The sequence below is a fragment of the Cheilinus undulatus genome, linkage group 15 (assembly GCF_018320785.1).
Source record: "Cheilinus undulatus linkage group 15, ASM1832078v1, whole genome shotgun sequence".
Classification (NCBI taxonomy): domain Eukaryota; kingdom Metazoa; phylum Chordata; class Actinopteri; order Labriformes; family Labridae; genus Cheilinus; species Cheilinus undulatus.
Genome location: NC_054879.1, coordinates 41,796,045 through 41,814,286, shown reverse-complemented (window position 1 = coordinate 41,814,286; position 18,242 = coordinate 41,796,045). Strand labels below are relative to the sequence as shown.

Sequence of the window (18,242 nt, the reverse complement as noted above, 5' to 3'; positions counted from 1 at the left end):
TTTTCTTCGACACTGGCTTTCTCTTTGCCACTCTCCCAGAAAGCTTTGACTGTTAAAAACCCAGGGCAACAGTTGTGTGTAGACTCTCTCCCGTCTCTGCTGCTGAAGCTTTTAACTCCTTCAAAGCAGTCATGGGTGTTTGGGTGGCTTCTGTCATTAGTTGCCTTCTTGCACGGTAATTAAGTTTGTGAGGACGTCCTGATCTGGGCAGAAATACATGTGCCATTTTCCTTCCATGTCTTGATGATGGATGTAAATGATATCTGGAAGATGTTCTACCTTCTATCTTTACTTGTCAATGGCCTTTTCTCTGAGTTGCTTGGAGTGTTCTTTTGTCTTCATGATGTAATGGTAACAAGGAATACTAATTAACCAGTGACTGGACCCTTGACACACAGGTGTCAATCACAATTTTACTAATTGTGACACTGCTAGCACCAAGTGAATTAGGTCAGTCACTTTAAAGGTGATGACTTTTAATACAATCACTTATTTATTTATTTATTTTAAAGATCTGTTTTTGGGCCTTTTCATGCCTTTATTTGGATAGAGGAGGACAGTGGATAGACTCAGAAACAGGAGCGAGAGTGGGGGATAGACATGCGTCAAAAGGACCTCAGGCCGGATTGGAACCCGGGCTGCCTGCATACATAGTGCACGCCTTAACTACTCGACTTTGGGCGCGCCCTGTAATCACTTATTTTACCTTACATATTTTAGTTTGATATTACTTTGAGGAAATCTGTTTGGCATCGAATAGTTTTTTTTTTGTCAAATGAGCCTAACTGTACTGACCATAATTGATTTATAAATCAATAAAAGAGTAAAACATCCAAGGGGTAAATACTTTTCATCGGTCCTGAATATTTTTTCAGGGAAAAACACACCAACGCTCCAATAAAATTTGTCAGTAGTTTATTCATCAGTTCAACTGTACATGATGCAGTGAGAGAGGGACACCAGACAATGAGTTACATGGAGTTATTACAACGATGCCAGTGCTATGGCAGCACCTGGAACACACCAACTATCAGCTGGACTACGAAGAAAAGCCCTGCACAAGGAAACCTCAGTCTTCGATACGCACAGGCACCATACAGTGTGTTAGTGTACATGTTTGTTCCTGTGTGTGATTAAAAATATCAGATCAGATGAAAAACACACAAAAATGATTTTCAGTTCCACAGATGTAAAAGGGTGCTCTCTCGCTTTTTCATTGGAAATATTAATTCAGTTCTTTTCTTGTATTGTATTTGTCCACTGACAGTTTGAGTACATTTAAGCAAAGTGAAACGAGACGTGGGAGTGGCCAAATACAAAAGATTAGCTGATTAGCAGAGGATTCTGCAATTCCATGTCTACATTGATATTGTTATTATCCATACTTTTGTGCAATTTCTCTCTTTGCATAGTAAATAAAAGTTAAATGTTTCTGTTGTTGACATGCACCTATCTTTTGTAGCATATTTTCTTGCGGATTTCGGGGACTCCCATATAGAATTATAAGCCCACTATAGTGATTGCATGCAGCGTTTCCAGTAGAGCTGAACTTGGTATCTGCTAAGAGTTTATGAGAGCAAAAAGGTAAAGCCAGTATAGTGGGTGTTGATGAGGACTGTTACGTGAGACCTGGCTGGACAGGTGAGCGCCTGCATAGACAGACTTCATGCCCTCAGCAGTAGGAGAGGCACCACTGGCTGCAGACAGAGGGGGAAAGTGCTCTGTGTGCAACAACATCCATATGTTCAGGTGATTGGTTCTTTGGCTTTTGAGTCACTGTTGAAGATACTTCAGGATAGGGGGAGGAACTCTTGCGACTTTGATCCGACATGATATCAGTCTGATTCTTCTAGACCTGACATGCTTCTCCTCGACACCAGAGCCTCCACCCAGACGACGGCAGAAGGCCGAGTGCAGCGTGCAGCTCATATTTTGGCCTGAATCCTAATTGCATTTTTTAATAACATTGCCAAAAACACCCGCTATACAACATGCTGAGATAAAAAAAAACAAAAGCATTGGATGTCCTTGTAAAATATGCAGTTAGTTCAAAACCTGATCTCCTTATTTATGTACATTGTGTGTGTCTGTGATTGCATTCACTATGTGAAATGCACTGCCCTTAAAAGTCCTCACATGCAGCCCCCTTTATCATATACAGCACCTTAAAGTGAACTATAGGAGCTTTAACCAACTTTCCATTGGGTTTGGTTTTTAACAAGGCTATCTCCTGCATAAGATTTTTTTTAACCTTTGTTTTTTTTTTTTTTGCAGTGAATTCATAGCTTTCATAGCCATGCAGAGCCCTGCTGAGGGGGCTCTTCATGCCGGGGGAGGGGCCAGCAAGCAGCACGCTGTGTGCGGATGTCATGCCAGTTGAAAAAGTGGTGTGAATTCCGCCTGAACGCCTCCGCACTGGCACTAAAGGATGGAAGAGGAGCTCTGTCAACCTAGAGATCAGAGGTGGGGGTTGTGGGTTTGTTATATGGGTGTGGTGGAGTTTTAAAAGGCTGCTTTCTAATGTTACTACAATGGGAATTTATTAAAATGTCCACTATGTCAATTTCAAGTAAATCTAATGCCAAAGATCAGCAGCAATAAGTGCAGTCCAGCTGTCAGGTAGCCAACTAAGAAAGCCTTGGAGAAGTCCATCTGTGATTGCCATCTCTTCTTGGGTTAAATGGCTGTGGCGTTGGGGTCGTATCGCCGTTTCTTCACATTTCTTATGAGGAGATAGAGAAAATGAGTCAGTTTATGTCACAATCACATCAGCATGACAGCTAGTACAACCTGGACAAGCAACCACACTCATCTCTTCAGGTTATAGAAAGAGAAATATTTCAAAAATCTGTATTTAGATTTACATTTAAGAGCCAAAATTAAACAATTTTGAAGTTCAAAATGCTGAAGACATTTAAGTGAGGTAAGGCTGGTCCATATTAACCATTTGGCAGTGGAAGGCAATAAGAGATATTTATATGCAAAAATCCCTAAGACAGTATGGTATATATAGTGAAGCCAGCATCAAGAGATGATTTGAAACTGAGCATTAAATAGAAGAAGTTAAAGACTAATATATCCTGTTTTTAACAGCTCTGAATATAAACATCCTCTATTGCCAGCTGCCAAAAGGGTAGTGCGTGCAACATCAGTTTACAAGGTGAAGAAGTGTAGGAGACACGTCTCATTACCAGTTTTGATGGGAAAGACATTAGTTCCACTCAAAACATAACCATCTGGGAGGAAAAGATCTAACATAAAATAGTCTAAAGAGGAGGGAGAGAGGAGACAACCACATAAACAACAACTACAGCAGCAGCAGCGGCAGCGGCAGCAGGAGCAACAATAACTACTACCACAACAGTGGGACAACAACGAATACGACAACAGGAGTGATGCATAACCTCCCCGTACTGTGGCTTGTTGTGGGGCTTCTATCACTCTGTCATGCACCTGTTCCAATAGTAGGCCAGTTGAAGGTGGCACTATTGTTGTGCGTGGGTCATGCAGTGCAATGCGCCGTGTCTGTACCAGGTCTGTGAAGCGGGCAGCAATGGCAGCTGGTGTGGGCGGGTCCGAGAGTCTGCTCTAGGTCGGAGCCTGGTCGTCGAGGTGGGTGTGGCCAGCCATGGCACAAAGGCTGCGTGGCCAACAATAACGTCCTGGCTTCTGTGTGGCTCTCAATACTCCATTTAAAGTCTCTCCCTCAAACAGTAATGGATTGACAAAGAGATAATGGAAGTGATGAGAGCTGTACAACCCTGGAGCAGATTGCTCAGGGTTTGGCTCAGCCTTTGTGCAATGAACTGACCCCCTCCAAATCAACAAGTCAACATGCAGAAATGTTTTGTTGCTTATTCTATTTTTGTCATTTCTTTTGTGTGTGTTTTTTGATGATGCTTTGCTACCTCGCATGCTTTGGTGGCTGCAAGATTTCAGTTACTCTTGAGACCTATTTAGATGAAGATGCGTAACACCCCTGTTGCTCAAGACAGCAGGCTTGAAAGGAATTAAGTAAACATGACCTATATAAAAACTAGCTACACAGATATACAGGATGTTAGAGGTCTATCTTTGGATTTCAGAGGGGAAATTACATTAAAATACAAGGTATGGCTATTAAATAAAGAGACTGCATCTGGTTCAAAGTCACACCGAGTGTTATATATTAAAGATTGGGTATTCAGGTACAACTGCTTTAAATTTCCAGTAAATGACATCTTTAGATCACTGCTAGCTATTGACTGAATTGACGTGTTTTTGCTAGGGCGTCAGAAAATGATTCGCTTAAAAGTTGAGCAATGTATAAACTTAAAATTTCTGGCAAATTTGAATAAAACAGCAGCAGAATCTTTAGGTACATTAATGGTACTATGATGGTAAACAATCTGGGTGCCCATGCACATCAAAAACTTCAGAAAACATTCAACAAATTGAACTAATCATTTGAAATGATTGCTGCCTCAGTAAAAGAATTACTGTATAATTGGTCTCCATTGATAAAGAGACAATCCTGCAAATTTTGCATGAAAATTTAAACAAGGCAAATGTTGTCAAAGTTCAAAAACTTCTGACTCCTGATCAAGAGGAAAATTTGTGATAATCCAAATCTTTTAACAGTGATTAAATGTAATGAAACTAGGATCTTCCAATACGATCACTGCATTGGAAAACACCACCGTGGCCAAGAATGCAGAAAGCATGACAAAGCAAGGTCAAATTCAAGGCCGTGCTGATTGTTTTCTTTGACACTAAAGTCCCAGTAAAGTGATGAAAAAATATATTTTCTAGGTTTGTTGTATGACAGGGCACAGCGTTATGAAACATCGTGCCAAATTTCAGTAATGAAAAACATCTCTAAGTTTGCAAAATTAGCTTCAAAATCATGAAAAATGAGGCAGTAATATGTGCTCTTGGATGGTGTGGGCGTGTCTGTTGATGAGCTGAAGCCAAGCCCACTCAAAAAAAATACGATCTTCAAATTTTAAACAATGCTTCTAATCAATGGTGGATTGCCCCAAGTCTTTGCCCCAAGTGAAGGAGTTCAAGTATCTTAGGGTCTTGTTCACAAGCATAGTCGATCTACCTCCCATCCCTCACCTATAGTCATGAACTCTGAGTATTGACGGAAAGAATGAGATCGCGGATACAAGCGGCCGAGATGAGTTTTCTCTGAAGGGTGTCTGGGCTCAGCCTTAGAGACAGGATGTGGAGCTCAGACATCCGGGGGGAGCTAGGAGTAGAGGAGCTTCTCCTTTGAATCAAAAGGAGCTAGTTGAGGTGGTTCGGTCATCTGATCAGGATGTCTCCTGGCTCCTGGTCATCTCTCTTTTGGAGGTATTCTGGGCACGTCCATCTTGGAGGAGACTGGGAGGGATTGCATATCCTGTCCGGTCTGTGAGTGCCTCAGGATCCCCCAGAGTGACTTGGAAAGTGTCGCTAGGGAAAGGGACGTCTGGGTGGACTTGCTTAACTGGACTTGCTTAACTTGGTACCCCCGGCCCCGGATAAGTAGAAGGAAATGGATGGATAGCTTCTAATCAAAGGCAGCTGCCTGACTCAGTGCCAGAAGTTGGGGATTAAATTTACTGTTTTCTGGCACAAATCTCTTTTTTTTTCTCTCACTTTCCATGAAGGCAATGACATCAGCTAACAATAGACTGTACTGAGATGAACTACTCGGTTATTTTCTATCATTTTAGCATTGGGGGTTTGGGGTAATTCACCATCAAGCCTGGGGATGTCATAGTCTCCTATATTTGCCCTGCTCAAATAAAACCAAGCTAGGAAAGAGGTGGGCAACTTTCTAACGGTCTAAATCCAAAAATCAGTCAAATATAGATCTCATCATTTTCACATGCTTGATGCAACATTATTTCAACATATCTAGAGTGTTAATACCCAAAATATGGATTTCACTTTACAGGGCCTTTAAGGGTATAATTTGGAGGAGTGGGTTCAAGAAGGGTCGACGGTGAATCAGCACTACTACAAACAGGTTCTAGAAAAACAGCAATAAAAAGTTTGAGGAATGTGCCACCTCACACTGCGCTCTCTCGGTAAAAAGTTTCTGGTCCAAAAACAAATCACAGCGCTTGATCACCCTCTCTATTCACTTGATCTAGTACCGCGTGACATCAGCTGTGTCAGAAATGAAGAAAAGAACGATAAAGCAGGTTCTGAGAGTCCGAAGAAGACCTACTGCTCTGCTTTTCAGTGGAAGACCCAAAAGACGGGGGAGTATATTGATGGAGAAAGACGATGTTCAATTAAACTGTATTACAGCAATAGTCTCATTTTTAATAGCCATACCAATATAGGTATACACAAGACTTTTAGAATTATTTAGCTGTGAAAAAGTCTTTCCCCTCTGTTATCAAGCCTTAAGTTAACATGCAAGTCAAGTATTTAGCTCTGCCCGTCCAATCAGTTTGAGGTTCTGCTACAGATCCAGGGAAACCCCCACACATGAAGCCTGGTCTCTCTCCAAATCACCCTTTCACATGTGCACCCTTCTATAAAACAACCAGACACATGATAAACATGTGTTTTCCATGTGTGGTGTGAAATGATTGCTCACTGTCCACCCTGGGAGTCCATTTTTATGTAGCAGGAGCTCAAACCCTGGTGTCTAGAAGCAGCAGGGATGCTAGAGTTAGAGCAGGAGAGGCATGCGACGTGTTGCTTACTTAAAGCCCCATCCAGTCCCCCCCAGCACTATGGCAGCCACAAGGATGGCTCCGGCGATGGAGCCTATTATTAGATTGGTGGCACTAGGACCTGTAAAGGGTTATGGGGAAAAAGACATGAGTTGCTATACTCACTTACTGTATTAATAACATGTATCTATACAATGAGGATTTCACATGGAACAAAAACATAACCATATTTATACTACTACAGTAAAATGATTTTCTGAGAATGTTTTTGCATGCTTCAGCCCCTTTTGAAACGTTTAACATAAAGATAATGAAGTATAGGCTCTGGGATGATTTTACTTTAATCAGATGAGGTAGAGATTATCAGTGGCTTGAGTGTTAAGGATGTGCAGAGGACAAGGCCCTTGGTATCCATCACTATAAATGTTAAATTCAGCACAGATGTGATGTCAATGTGGCCTGAGAATGTGTTTGAGGGTCCCAGTCACCACACAGCCTCTCACTGACTGACAAGCCAGGTCACTAACTGGACTCTTCGCAGAACTGCTTTCCATCTAAATGCCCCACATGCCCCAGAAAGGAGAGGATCACAGGAGCAACCACATAATGACTAAGAATCCAAGAAAGGACAGGGACGAGAAGAGGAGGAGGGGAATGAAGAGAGAGGCTTGTAATAATGGGGAACAACAGGAAGTGGCAGGAGAAGGAAGGAAGGAAGGAAGGAAGGAAGGAAGGAAGGAGGAGTCCATCAATCAATCACACGACACTGAAAACATCCAATCACATGACAATTATATGGTCATCACCAACACACAAGAAAAACACAAAGCCACCGGGACGCACACACGGGCTCAGGCCGGCTCACGAGACCGCCCGCACACTGAGGCACCACTATGAGAGGAAGAGCTGTGAAAGGGTTAAAGATGCTTACTCTATTCCCCACCCTGTGCCTCCAAAAATCACCCCCAGGGCCAGAATGGTCCCTGCTACTGCCCCTATCAGCCTGTTAGTGGCCACGCTCACTGTGCAGAGGGAAAAGGAGCATTATTACCACCCTGTCAAAAACAGCAATGGATGAAGTGACCCGGTTCCTCTGTGATGCTGCCCACCCCCTTAACAACTTCATCACCCCCCTGTGGACAAAGTATGCAAGTACAGCTGAACTGTGTGTTAATTTTATCTTCTGAAGCAAATTTAATAAAGTAACACTGCTTTCAGTATCTTCCCCAAGCGCCATCCTATATGACACCTGTGAAACTGTGTCTTAGAATCTTTGCTGAGTCAGATCTAACAAAGAATGAAGGGCAAAAAAAACAAGACATTAGAACAGCCTATAAAACAGTACAGAAGTTTGACATTTGAAAGAATGGAGATTAAAGTGTGTTATTAATTCCTATATGATGCCAGAGAGTGTACAAGATGGAAACCGACCCTTGGGTCCTTCCACAGTGGGCTTGGGCTCTTTAGGCGGGTCAGCCATGCTACAGTCTGTCCCGGCCCAGGTGGTGTCACAGGTGCATGTGGCTTCATTGTTGCACACCTGCACAGATCAGACAGAGATAAATGATAAGTTGAGGAGGAGCTGGGTTGATGTCCCATTTAGGGGGCTGCGTCCTTTAGAGGGTGATCCGCCATAGTAATGAAGGATCAATCTGGTGCATCCTTGTGGCCCAGCAAATCCCAGGATTCAGTGTGCATAAATTCAAATGAGCAGGTGGACTCTCAAGCAGCAGAGTAATGATTTTATGTACTTATTTGGTTTGAATATATTAGCAACACTACCAGCACTGTTTTAGAAAGGGCCTTTGTAACTTCCAATTATATTCAAAATAGCAGTTACAATAGCTAGTGCAGCTGTTGAGGTTACAAGGTGACAGTGGGCACTCTTAAAAACTAAATGGTAAGCATAGGAACAGCTGGTAACACACACAGGTTTCCTCTCATGTTAGCTGTACTTCATAAATCTTAGAATAAACACACATTTATTTTTGACAACCTAGAGCACAATCTGGCTAGATGAAATAATTGAACAAAAATATGTAAGATAAAATATTTGACTGCATAAATAATCACCCCCTTCAAGTCAGTATTTAGTACAGTCACCTTTGGCTGCAATCATAGCACTGAGTCTGTGTGGATAGGTCTCAGTCAAGCTTGCACATCTAGGCAATACAATTTTACTCCATTCCTATTTACAAAACTGCGCAAGCTCTGTCAGGTTGCACGGGGATCGGATGCAAACAGACCTTCACTATTGGATTAACGTCTGGGCTTTTACATGGCTACTCAAGAACATTCAGCTTGTTGTCTGTAAAATATTTCTGTGTAGCTTTCTCTGTATGCTTCAGGTCTTGCTGGAAAATAAATCTTCTCCCAAGACATAATTCTCTTGGTGACTGAATAAAATAGTCCTCCAGGATTTTCTACACTAAGCCTTCCAGGGCTGGCTGCTGAGAAGCATCCCCACATCATGATGCTGCCACCACCGTGCTTCACAATGTGGATGATGTGTTTGTGGCTCCCACATGCCTTTTGGTGAACTCTAGTCCCAATTTAATGAGTTTTCTTCAGCAGTGTCTTTCTCTTTTCCACTCTCCCATAAAGCTTTGGCTGGTGAAGAAACCCGAGTAACAGTTGTTGTAAGCAGAGTCTCACATCTCAGCTGCTAAAGCTTGTAAGTCCTTCAGAGTAGTCATAGGTGTCTTGGTGGACAATCTCACAAGTCTCTTTCTTGCACAGTCTCTCAGTTTGTGAGGACGGCCTGATCTAGGCAGATTTACACGTGCCATATCCCTTCCATTTCTTGCTGATGGATTTAACCAAACTCTGGTGGATGTTCAGTGTCTTGGGAAATTTTGTTGTATCCATCCCCTGACTTATACTCTTCAATAAACTTTTCTCTGAGTTGCTATGAGTGTTCTTTTGTCTTCATGATGTAATGGTAGCTAGGAATATAATTAACCAATGACTGGACCTTCTAGACACAGGTGCTTTTATACTACAACAACTTGAGACACATTCACCGCACTCAGGTGATCCTCATTTCATTAATTGTGAGACTTTTAGCACCAATTGTCTGAATCTTTGTTGAATTAGGTCGGCCACTTTCAAGAGGGTGACTATGCAATGACTTATTTTACATTAAATATTTTTATTTAATTGACATTACTTTGTAGAAATCTGTTTCCACTTGACCATCACTAACAGGGTAAAACATCCAAGGGAGTGAACACTTTTTATAGGCACTGTAGCCTAAATAGCTAATGTACTTTTGGATACATATTGAAGGGAGAGGGGGATTTGCATAATTCAAAGTGTAGCTAAGTAGACTCAGAAAGTCCAAAATTCTGCTTCCATCCATATTTTACACAGTTTGTGCTTTGCATGATTTGCAAATTGGCAGTACAAAATTGAGCATCCCAACCTTAGTAAGATGTCAGAGTATCACCATTTGTGAAATTGCAAACCACTGCCTACGACAACTTTCTATCTCAATCAGTGTTCTATTTTAAAAGGCTTTTTCACTGAGTTGTCTCACATGAATTTCAGATCCTGTAAACCAATCAGTAGACTGCAATGTTTGTAGCTTCACCTGTGCTTTGATTCAGTATGAGAGCTACTTCAGCAGAGGAGTGACTATTAAACTGGATAAGTTAGGGTGGTTTTGCTGGTGCTGTTGTTAGGTGTTGTGGAAACCTTTCAAAAATAAGTATCAATGTGTGGTAACCTGAACTGACCTTGATTGCTTGGTGAAAGCATATGCAGGAGAACCAATGGGTTAATTAACACCAGGACTCACCCCATGGGCAGAGCACACCTGTCCATTAGGTCCAGTGGGGCAGGTGCTCATGTTTAGTGACTGAATGGGCAGACACTTGCGGTCAAGGCACATCATTGACGGCCCACAGGGAGTCCCATCCTCCACGTAGCCTAAATCAGTCTCATCATCCAAAAGGACATGGCCCCCACTGGAAGAAAAGTTAGAGGGAAGGGACATAGGAATATAACATCTAGAGTGATCTAGACATGATACATCAAACGAGGTTTGACATGGTGTTAATGTGTTTACCTGCAGTCTACCAGCCTGCCTTGATGGTTGAAGGAAGCTGGGGTAATTTCTCCTTTTATTACTCCTATCTGTGGGTTGCGGCCAATGTTGGTACACAAAAGGTAACCACAGAATACGTCACTGCAAAGTACAAGAGGGAAAAATCTGTACTGTACTGTACTGTAAGGTTTTGTCCCGACACAAGCAAATGTTCCTTTGAATAATATGCCTAGTTTTACCTGCAAGAATTACCTTTGAAATTACTTTTACTTTATTAAAAAACAAAGCGACATAGGAGCAGATCTCTGATTCTTCGTAGAAATTAAAAAGATGTCCCGCTAACATGCACACAGGAAATGCTAATTTCATTGATGTTCTTTGAAACTCACTGTTTGCTACACTGAATCCATTTGTCTCCGTCCTTCCCACAGTTTCCCTTCTCTGTTCCCTCTGTGTTCAGCTTTTCATAGCAGAATTTTTCTGATCCTCCAGATTCTGAGGAGAAGAGGGGAGGGATGAACTACACAGCAAAGATGACTACAAATTTAGTCCATACAGTTTCTCTATACACTGATGACATTCTACTAATGTGAGCCGTTGATCTTACTTTGTCCCCAGATGTATTTACACTGGTTCTCTCTGGTTTTGCACTCTCCGCTGTAGCAGCGGCCCTTCAGACAGACAGAAATAGTAAATGCATTCTCAAACTCTCAAACTGCTACAGTGATGCATGAATGCTCTGCTTTGGATGGACTGCATACCTGGTTGACCTGGCAGAGGTAACCGTCTTGTTTATGAAGGTTGGGAGGGCACTACCAACAGTCACAAACACAAAACAGCATCTTAACCCTACTGTTATTATTTTCAACATGCCAAAAAGTGCATGGGTTAAAATAAAAAAAAAGTGAATGTAAGGGTGCAACACAAAAACACCTGTCCAGAGTCCCCAGAGCACGTCTCTGAGATATCGCAGTCATTCACAGCGTAGCGGCAACTGTAACCTCGTGGATAAAACTGGTAAGAACAGGAGAGGAGGAAGTTCAGATTTTAGGTGCATGCATTCATATTATGTTGTAAGACTTTGAGAACACTCTGTACCAGACATGTGTTATTGCAGCACGGGCCATCACTACAGTGCGCCCCGTTGGCGAGGGAACATTTCTTGCAACAATCCTTGTAGCAGTCCTGAAAAAGGAAGGGAGGCGCTTCATCCATTGAAACAACAGCCAGACAACAAACCAGACTAAAAGAAAACACACTTACTGATCTTGCTCCACAGTCACACTCCTCTCCCACCTCAACAAATCCATTACCACATTCTGTTGCCTCAAACAGCTGCCGAATAGAGAGAGGAGGAGCGTGTTAGGGCTGGAGCAGACATCTATGATTCATGATAGTAGTGACATCAAAAGAGCAGCAGACAGGAGTGTAACCTTGGTTGGCCTGTTAAACAGACACGAGCCTCCGCCTTTTCGGAGGAACTCCTTATAGTCTGTGATGCTGCATTTGGAGAATCTGCGTGGATGTTGGACCCTGAGCAGAGAGAAAACAAAGGGATAATTAACAGCAGAGGGCAGCCATGAGTGGGAGAGGCTATCTCCTTAAAAGGTGCTTTAGTAAACAAAACAAAAAAAAAAAAAAACTACTAAGATGCTTCCAATGCATCCACATACAGTTCCTATAAAAATATTCCCACCCTTACCTGGTTTACACTTAACTGAGCATTTTTGACAAAAAAGAGAAAGCCACAGTTGAAGGGTATTCATATAAAATCTTCACTAGAGTTCACTAAAAGGAAGGGGGTGAATATTTATGCAGTCACTTATTTTACATTACATATTTGTATTTAAAAGATGTTACATTGTAGAATTCTGTCTTTGACATCAAAGAGGTTTTCTTGCCTCTTTTTTGTCAGAAAAGCGAAATATATTGACCATGATTGATTTACAAAATCAAAAAATAGGTAAAACATCCAAGGAGGTGAAATCTTTACATGCACAAAAAAGATGGTGTAATTATTTATAAAATTTACAGCATTATTTTATCTAGCCAGATATTCTACCCCGAACAAATACTCGTTGGCCTTTATAGCCTGTTATAAAAAGATAACCTCTTCCTACTTATATTTGCTTGCAATGTCCAAACCAAGCAGCAACCTCTGGTCCTGAAAAAATGACACCAATGTGTAGGTGTAAAAAATTGTGATATGGCGAGTGTCTACTTGAGGTTGGCTGCAGGAACACCAGAAGTCTGGTCGGAACACATATTTAGTTCATTTCAGTTTAGTTTTAATTAGTTTTTACGGCTGGTTTGTTAGGTAAGCTTAGCTTTTATTTTGAAAAAATGCTTAATTTTAGTTAGTTAGTTTAAGTCTAAGATAGATTTTTTTCTGCAGAATGGGATACGTGTCAGGGGCAGGACCCCCTCTTTTCTTTTCATTTATTTATTTATTTAATTTTGATATTTGAGTACAACTCAAGACCTAAAATTACCACTGTGTGAAGTCTTCTTTAATCAAATCAGGTGATTTTACTCTCTCCAAGCTTGGGTGACCATGTCAGTCAGTATGCCGCTGTCAAAGACTAAAACTAAGGAGATTTTGTCTCATATATTATTTTACTCAGTTTTGTAAGTTAGATTTAGTTATCTGTAAAAACCTTGCCTGCAACATAAAAACATGCAATTTGAGGAAATGAATGGTAGGCACAATCACGGTCCCCTGCAATGTCCTAAAACAGTCTCGTTGTCTGACTGGGCTTAAGATTCTTCTGAACTCTTGCTGTCTAGGTGGCCGGTCTGACAGTGTTTGATACACTGATTGAGACTCCCTAGGGCAGAGTTTGGCAGTTCTTTGTGTAATCTGCTGTTAGAACAATCCCTGTTTTACTTTACAAGTGTATTATATCTCCTGACAGCCTGAAATCAGATCCAGAGAATTTTATTAGTATTACTGCAAAGACACTGCCAAGCTTTTGTTGATGAAACTGCAGAATTTATATTCTTCAAAGACTGCCAATAGGAGAGGGGGAAACACAAATGCTATGTGTAAACAACAAACGGATCATTTGCAATTATTTAAAGAAAGGCAGGAAAGAAAAGCCCTGATGTAAAATGATAAGTTGAGACTTGTTGGTCCGTCATGATATATTGTGGTTGTTCCTTTTGTCAAATAAACCAGCAAATTGTAGTTGATGAAAGCACACTACATCTCAATTGTTAAAATACAATCTGACAAATAACATCTGCTTATTAAGCTGTAATAAAGGCTTGAATCTCCCATTCTTTTGAGTGTTTGTGAGTGGGTGTTTATAAGGGTATTTTGGAAATTACCCAGTGTCCTCCATGATGCAGCCGGTCCACGAGTCAGCACAACCACATTCCTCTGCAGACCGAAAAAGCAAACATGACAGAGGAGAGAAAACAAAGTGAAAAATGGCATCAGAAAAAAGACAATAATATTTATAAAAAGAAATAACACATGACTGTATTTCACTCAAGAGAATCAGCGTTGTTTTAGCACCTGAAGTTTCAGGTGACTAATGAAGTATTTGTTCAAAGTTACACTCACAGTCTCTCATCAACATCAGCCAATTATGGCCCCAGAGGAAGAAACCTTATTTGCTTTTTCTCACTGAGATCTTACAACAAATGGCATAAGTCTGTCTCTACCATGACTCAATGAATCATTTTTGGACCACTTATTCCAAGACAATCAGAGTGTCTCTCCATCTGTCACTCCTGGCACAGAGAAGAGTTTACAGACAAACAAAAGGCACCTTGTAGGTTTTTAGGCACCATCTGTTCTTTTAAATGTAAAAGGAAATAAAACTTTCTAACATTCAAACCCCACCCTTTTAGATGGAAGCCACCAAAATAACTTGGAATTTTTACTCAGGACATTTAAGTGGAGGTTGTTTTTACATACCTCTGTGGCCTGACTGCAGGTATAATGTAAACATTTATTTCTAATGTTGAGAATGCAGGGAGGAGAAAATGCTTCATTATCAGACATCTTTTGGTTGCATTACTCCAAACCATTTGTTTGGATTTTTTTTTTTTTTTTTTTTTCAGAAAAGTTTACGGAAAGGTTTGGGGAAATCAAGTTGATTTTTTATGTTTGGGGAATCTCAAATAATTTTATAAGAATTTTTTTAAGACCTCCAGAAGTTTGAGAGTAAATTTAGTTTACATCTTGCTTTAACAAGTTTCTATAATCCATCATCAAAAAAAAAAAAGGCACCATACATCCCCTATTGACCGAAGACACCATTTTCTCCAACTGAACGCCCCCTGTCTGAAACACCTAAAATTTTCTTTTTTTACTTTATTTCTTATAATGAGATGGGACCGTTTGTCCACATACACAGACATTTTTGGTGAAAACTACATCCTGTTCAACGAAAAGACATAGGTTTCATACTTGTTAGGTTCTTTTAATTCCAAATTAGTAAGAGAAACTAAAAATGTATTCCAAACAAAAGCCCGAGTCCCAGGAGGTTAATCTAAAATGTACTGAATCCATAGAGCAAAGGACACTAAATTTGTAGTTGTCATGATTGATGAAAAGCTGAACTGGAAATCACAGATGGATCACTTAAAGCTGAAAGTATGGAAATTAATGACTCTGTTACACAAAGTAAAAAACTCATTAGATCAAAAATCATTTTACTCTTCTCGCTCTGACAATCAGCTGATTATGGGCGTTAACTCTCCTAAGTACTCAGCTCAGCTAATCAGAATCTGCCACAACCCTGTTTGTCCAATCATCACGCACCTGTCAGATTTTAAATCTGTCATTCTCTCTTTCACAGTCAGCCAGTCATTCTGTGCAGATATTGCAACTCTCCTCCACCCCAGCCACCTCCATTCAGTTATTCAGCATCTAGTCCGGATCCTTACAGGTCTCCTGCTCATCTTATCCTGCATTCCTGGGTTCCTGGACAGCTTCTCAGAAGTCTACTCCTCTTCTGATCCTGCAACTCTCAACACCACCACCAGTGTCTAGACTCCAAAGGGGTATCCTTTTCCTGCATTCGCTTCACTACCCCTTCAAATATATATCGTCACAGTGGAGTTTAATGGCCAAAGACTTTGCACAATTCTCTTTCATTCAATTTATAAAATAAATCATTATCAAACTCATATTAAGTCTCTCCTGATAGAAATGAAAGCACTGCAGCCAGACCCCCCTCTGCTTACTTTCCACCCCTTACCAAGGCCTAAATTTGTGGTACTTGTTATTTTTTTCAACAGATCATTTTCTCATACTTCTGGTAATATGCATGGACACCCAGAGCACAGCTGGAGTTGTGTCAATCCTCCTTCCCATCTGATGGTGTCCTAAGGTGGCTTATTCATCACAACAACGCCCCACTTCAGTCTAAATGTTTGGCCCTAACATGTCTAAAAATTCTGCACTGTTCTGTTTATGCTTTGATTAATGTTTTGAGAAGAAGGGGCAGATTACATACAATTATTCTTCTTTCTGCTTTTACGTTGGATTGAAATTGTTTAATTTGATTTACTGAATAAATTAAACTTAGAAATAAATGAATCAATTTCTCAAAAATTTCACTCAAGAATCATTTAGAGATGGCTTTGTCTCTAGCAACTTAAAATAGCAGCATTCAACTTTACCAATGCCAGAGTGAGATGGTTTGCAGACTCTGATGTATTCTTTATCGTTCTTTTAAATTATTTAGTGAGAAACTGCTAGAATATCTTTTTGAGCTTTAGTCCAAAAAGTTTTCTGCCTTGGCAGTGTCTTCATTCCTCACTTAAATGGGAAGCTCATTAATTCAACAGAGCAAGAAGAGAGAAAAGACTAATCAAGAAGGGAGAGTGCAGGGTCCTCAACAAATTTGGTAAAAGTTTTCATGAAAGAATACAACAGGTTTAATAGGAGAATGCTATGTTGTGCTTTTGACTCTTCTTGGTTCACATAAACATGCTGTGAGATAACACCATGTGTGTCTGTATACTTCTCTTGGACGCCGGGTCCCACTGGATGCCCAGGTTCTGAGCCAAACTCTGGGACAGAGAGCCTGCCATGGACAAGGTGGTGCCATACTGTCAACACAGAAGAGACCAGGGATTATTCACCTGCAGCCCCACAAACACATGCTGTGATTCAGAATGATGTTCAGTGCTGACAGAAAAATCTCACCTCATTGACCCCGACTCCACGGCTCAAAGAACACATGCCTGCAAAGTATGCAGCACTGCTTCTGCGGTAGTGAAAGGTCACATTTCTACAAGAGAGATGAAAGACAACAAAAGAGAAAAACATCACAGAGTCAAAATGGAGTAAAACTAAGGACATGAATATTCACATCTGAGGACACTGCAGTTTTAAATAGCTGCACTGTAAATGTCCAAAGATGCACAAAGAAGATAGAATGAAAACAGGTCAGAGCATGCACCAAGCTGCAAAAAATATGTCAAACTAAATCTGAGGTCAGTTCATCTAAGATGAGGTTACTAGTAATTAATACAGCTGGCTTTAAGAGTGATTCAACTGTGGATTTGATTGGCACAGGCTATGACATACATAACAATAATGACAATAATTAACTCACGAGATGAGGTGCACAGCATCAGCGTGTTGCTTGATGCTCTGTTGTCGGTACTTGGAGAAATCCCGCAGCATTTCCAGTGGCTTCACACTGATAGGGATCTGATCCTTGTCAGTCCAGATCTCCACAGCAACGAGCACCACCCGTGTATGTAACTGCTCTTTGAAGATCTGCCATTAAAGCATAAAGTGCATGGGAGGGATAAAGGCAGAAAGAAAGAGGCGAGGACAGAGACGGAGGTAGCAACAGAAAGAGAGAAGAACAACAGAGGTTGTTAATGTAAATTTGTAAATCTGAGAACAGATGAGGGGAGGGAATCAATCCACATGATGAGGACAAAATACAAGACAGACTAACAGTATCATTATATTTAATTATAGAGGAGTCTGCAGCTGTGCCACGCTGGCTAATGTACAGCATGCTGTAAGGACGTTATAGGCAGCTACATGGTCTCAGGGTTTCACTGTATTATCCTAATCAATGCACCAGCTATTGCATTATGGGTAAATGTATGTTGCAGTCAGCCTATAAGAGTGCAGCTGTGAAAGCATCACTATGGCTGTCTAATAGTAGAGCTTTAGGATAAATTCTAATATATTTTTCGTGGTCATTATTAAAAAGACAACACCACCATGGTGATGATTAGCAGGTACAGTCTTCACCATGTTCATCATCTTTGCTTTGTAAGGTGAAATTTTCTGATGTTGTACAACAACAAAACACACAAGGCTCCTTTTTTTGGTTGTTGCTGGCCCTTATTGAGATTTTGGTCAGTCTTTAAATATAAGCCTTCTCCTGGTGACTCCTTGCACAATGTTACTTAGCTGGCACTTTTATCCAAAGTGACGTACATACAGGTAGACAGGTGTTCCAGGGGTTAGGACCTTGCCCAAGGGGCCAGACTGGATATTGATTCTGTACTGACTGGGATTCGAGCCATCCATCTCCCAGACCAAAGTT

The 18,242-nt window shown here is 40.9% G+C and overlaps 1 protein-coding gene across 3 annotated transcripts in view; it reads right to left on the bottom strand.

The window, feature by feature from the left end:
- Positions 1–898: 898 nt before the first annotated feature.
- LOC121522461 (disintegrin and metalloproteinase domain-containing protein 23) overlaps positions 899–18,242 on the bottom strand; it is a 38,382-nt gene continuing 21,038 nt past the window's right edge. For 2 of the 3 annotated variants that reach the window (XM_041806882.1, XM_041806883.1), the window contains exons 11-26: positions 17,286–17,452; positions 16,874–16,958; positions 16,689–16,776; positions 14,038–14,089; positions 12,141–12,240; positions 11,971–12,042; positions 11,806–11,892; positions 11,641–11,721; positions 11,469–11,519; positions 11,315–11,378; positions 11,097–11,202; positions 10,729–10,848; positions 10,459–10,627; positions 8,091–8,199; positions 6,690–6,780; positions 899–2,722 (exon numbers count right to left, since the gene is read on the bottom strand). In XM_041806882.1, the coding sequence (XP_041662816.1) occupies positions 2,677–2,722; positions 6,690–6,780; positions 8,091–8,199; positions 10,459–10,627; positions 10,729–10,848; positions 11,097–11,202; positions 11,315–11,378; positions 11,469–11,519; positions 11,641–11,721; positions 11,806–11,892; positions 11,971–12,042; positions 12,141–12,240; positions 14,038–14,089; positions 16,689–16,776; positions 16,874–16,958; positions 17,286–17,452 (1,488 nt within the window). In that variant the 3' untranslated portion in view covers positions 899–2,676. The remainder of the gene's footprint in view (positions 2,723–6,689; positions 6,781–8,090; positions 8,200–10,458; positions 10,628–10,728; positions 10,849–11,096; positions 11,203–11,314; positions 11,379–11,468; positions 11,520–11,640; positions 11,722–11,805; positions 11,893–11,970; positions 12,043–12,140; positions 12,241–14,037; positions 14,090–16,688; positions 16,777–16,873; positions 16,959–17,285; positions 17,453–18,242) is intronic. The other variant, XM_041806884.1, reaches the window with a different exon arrangement.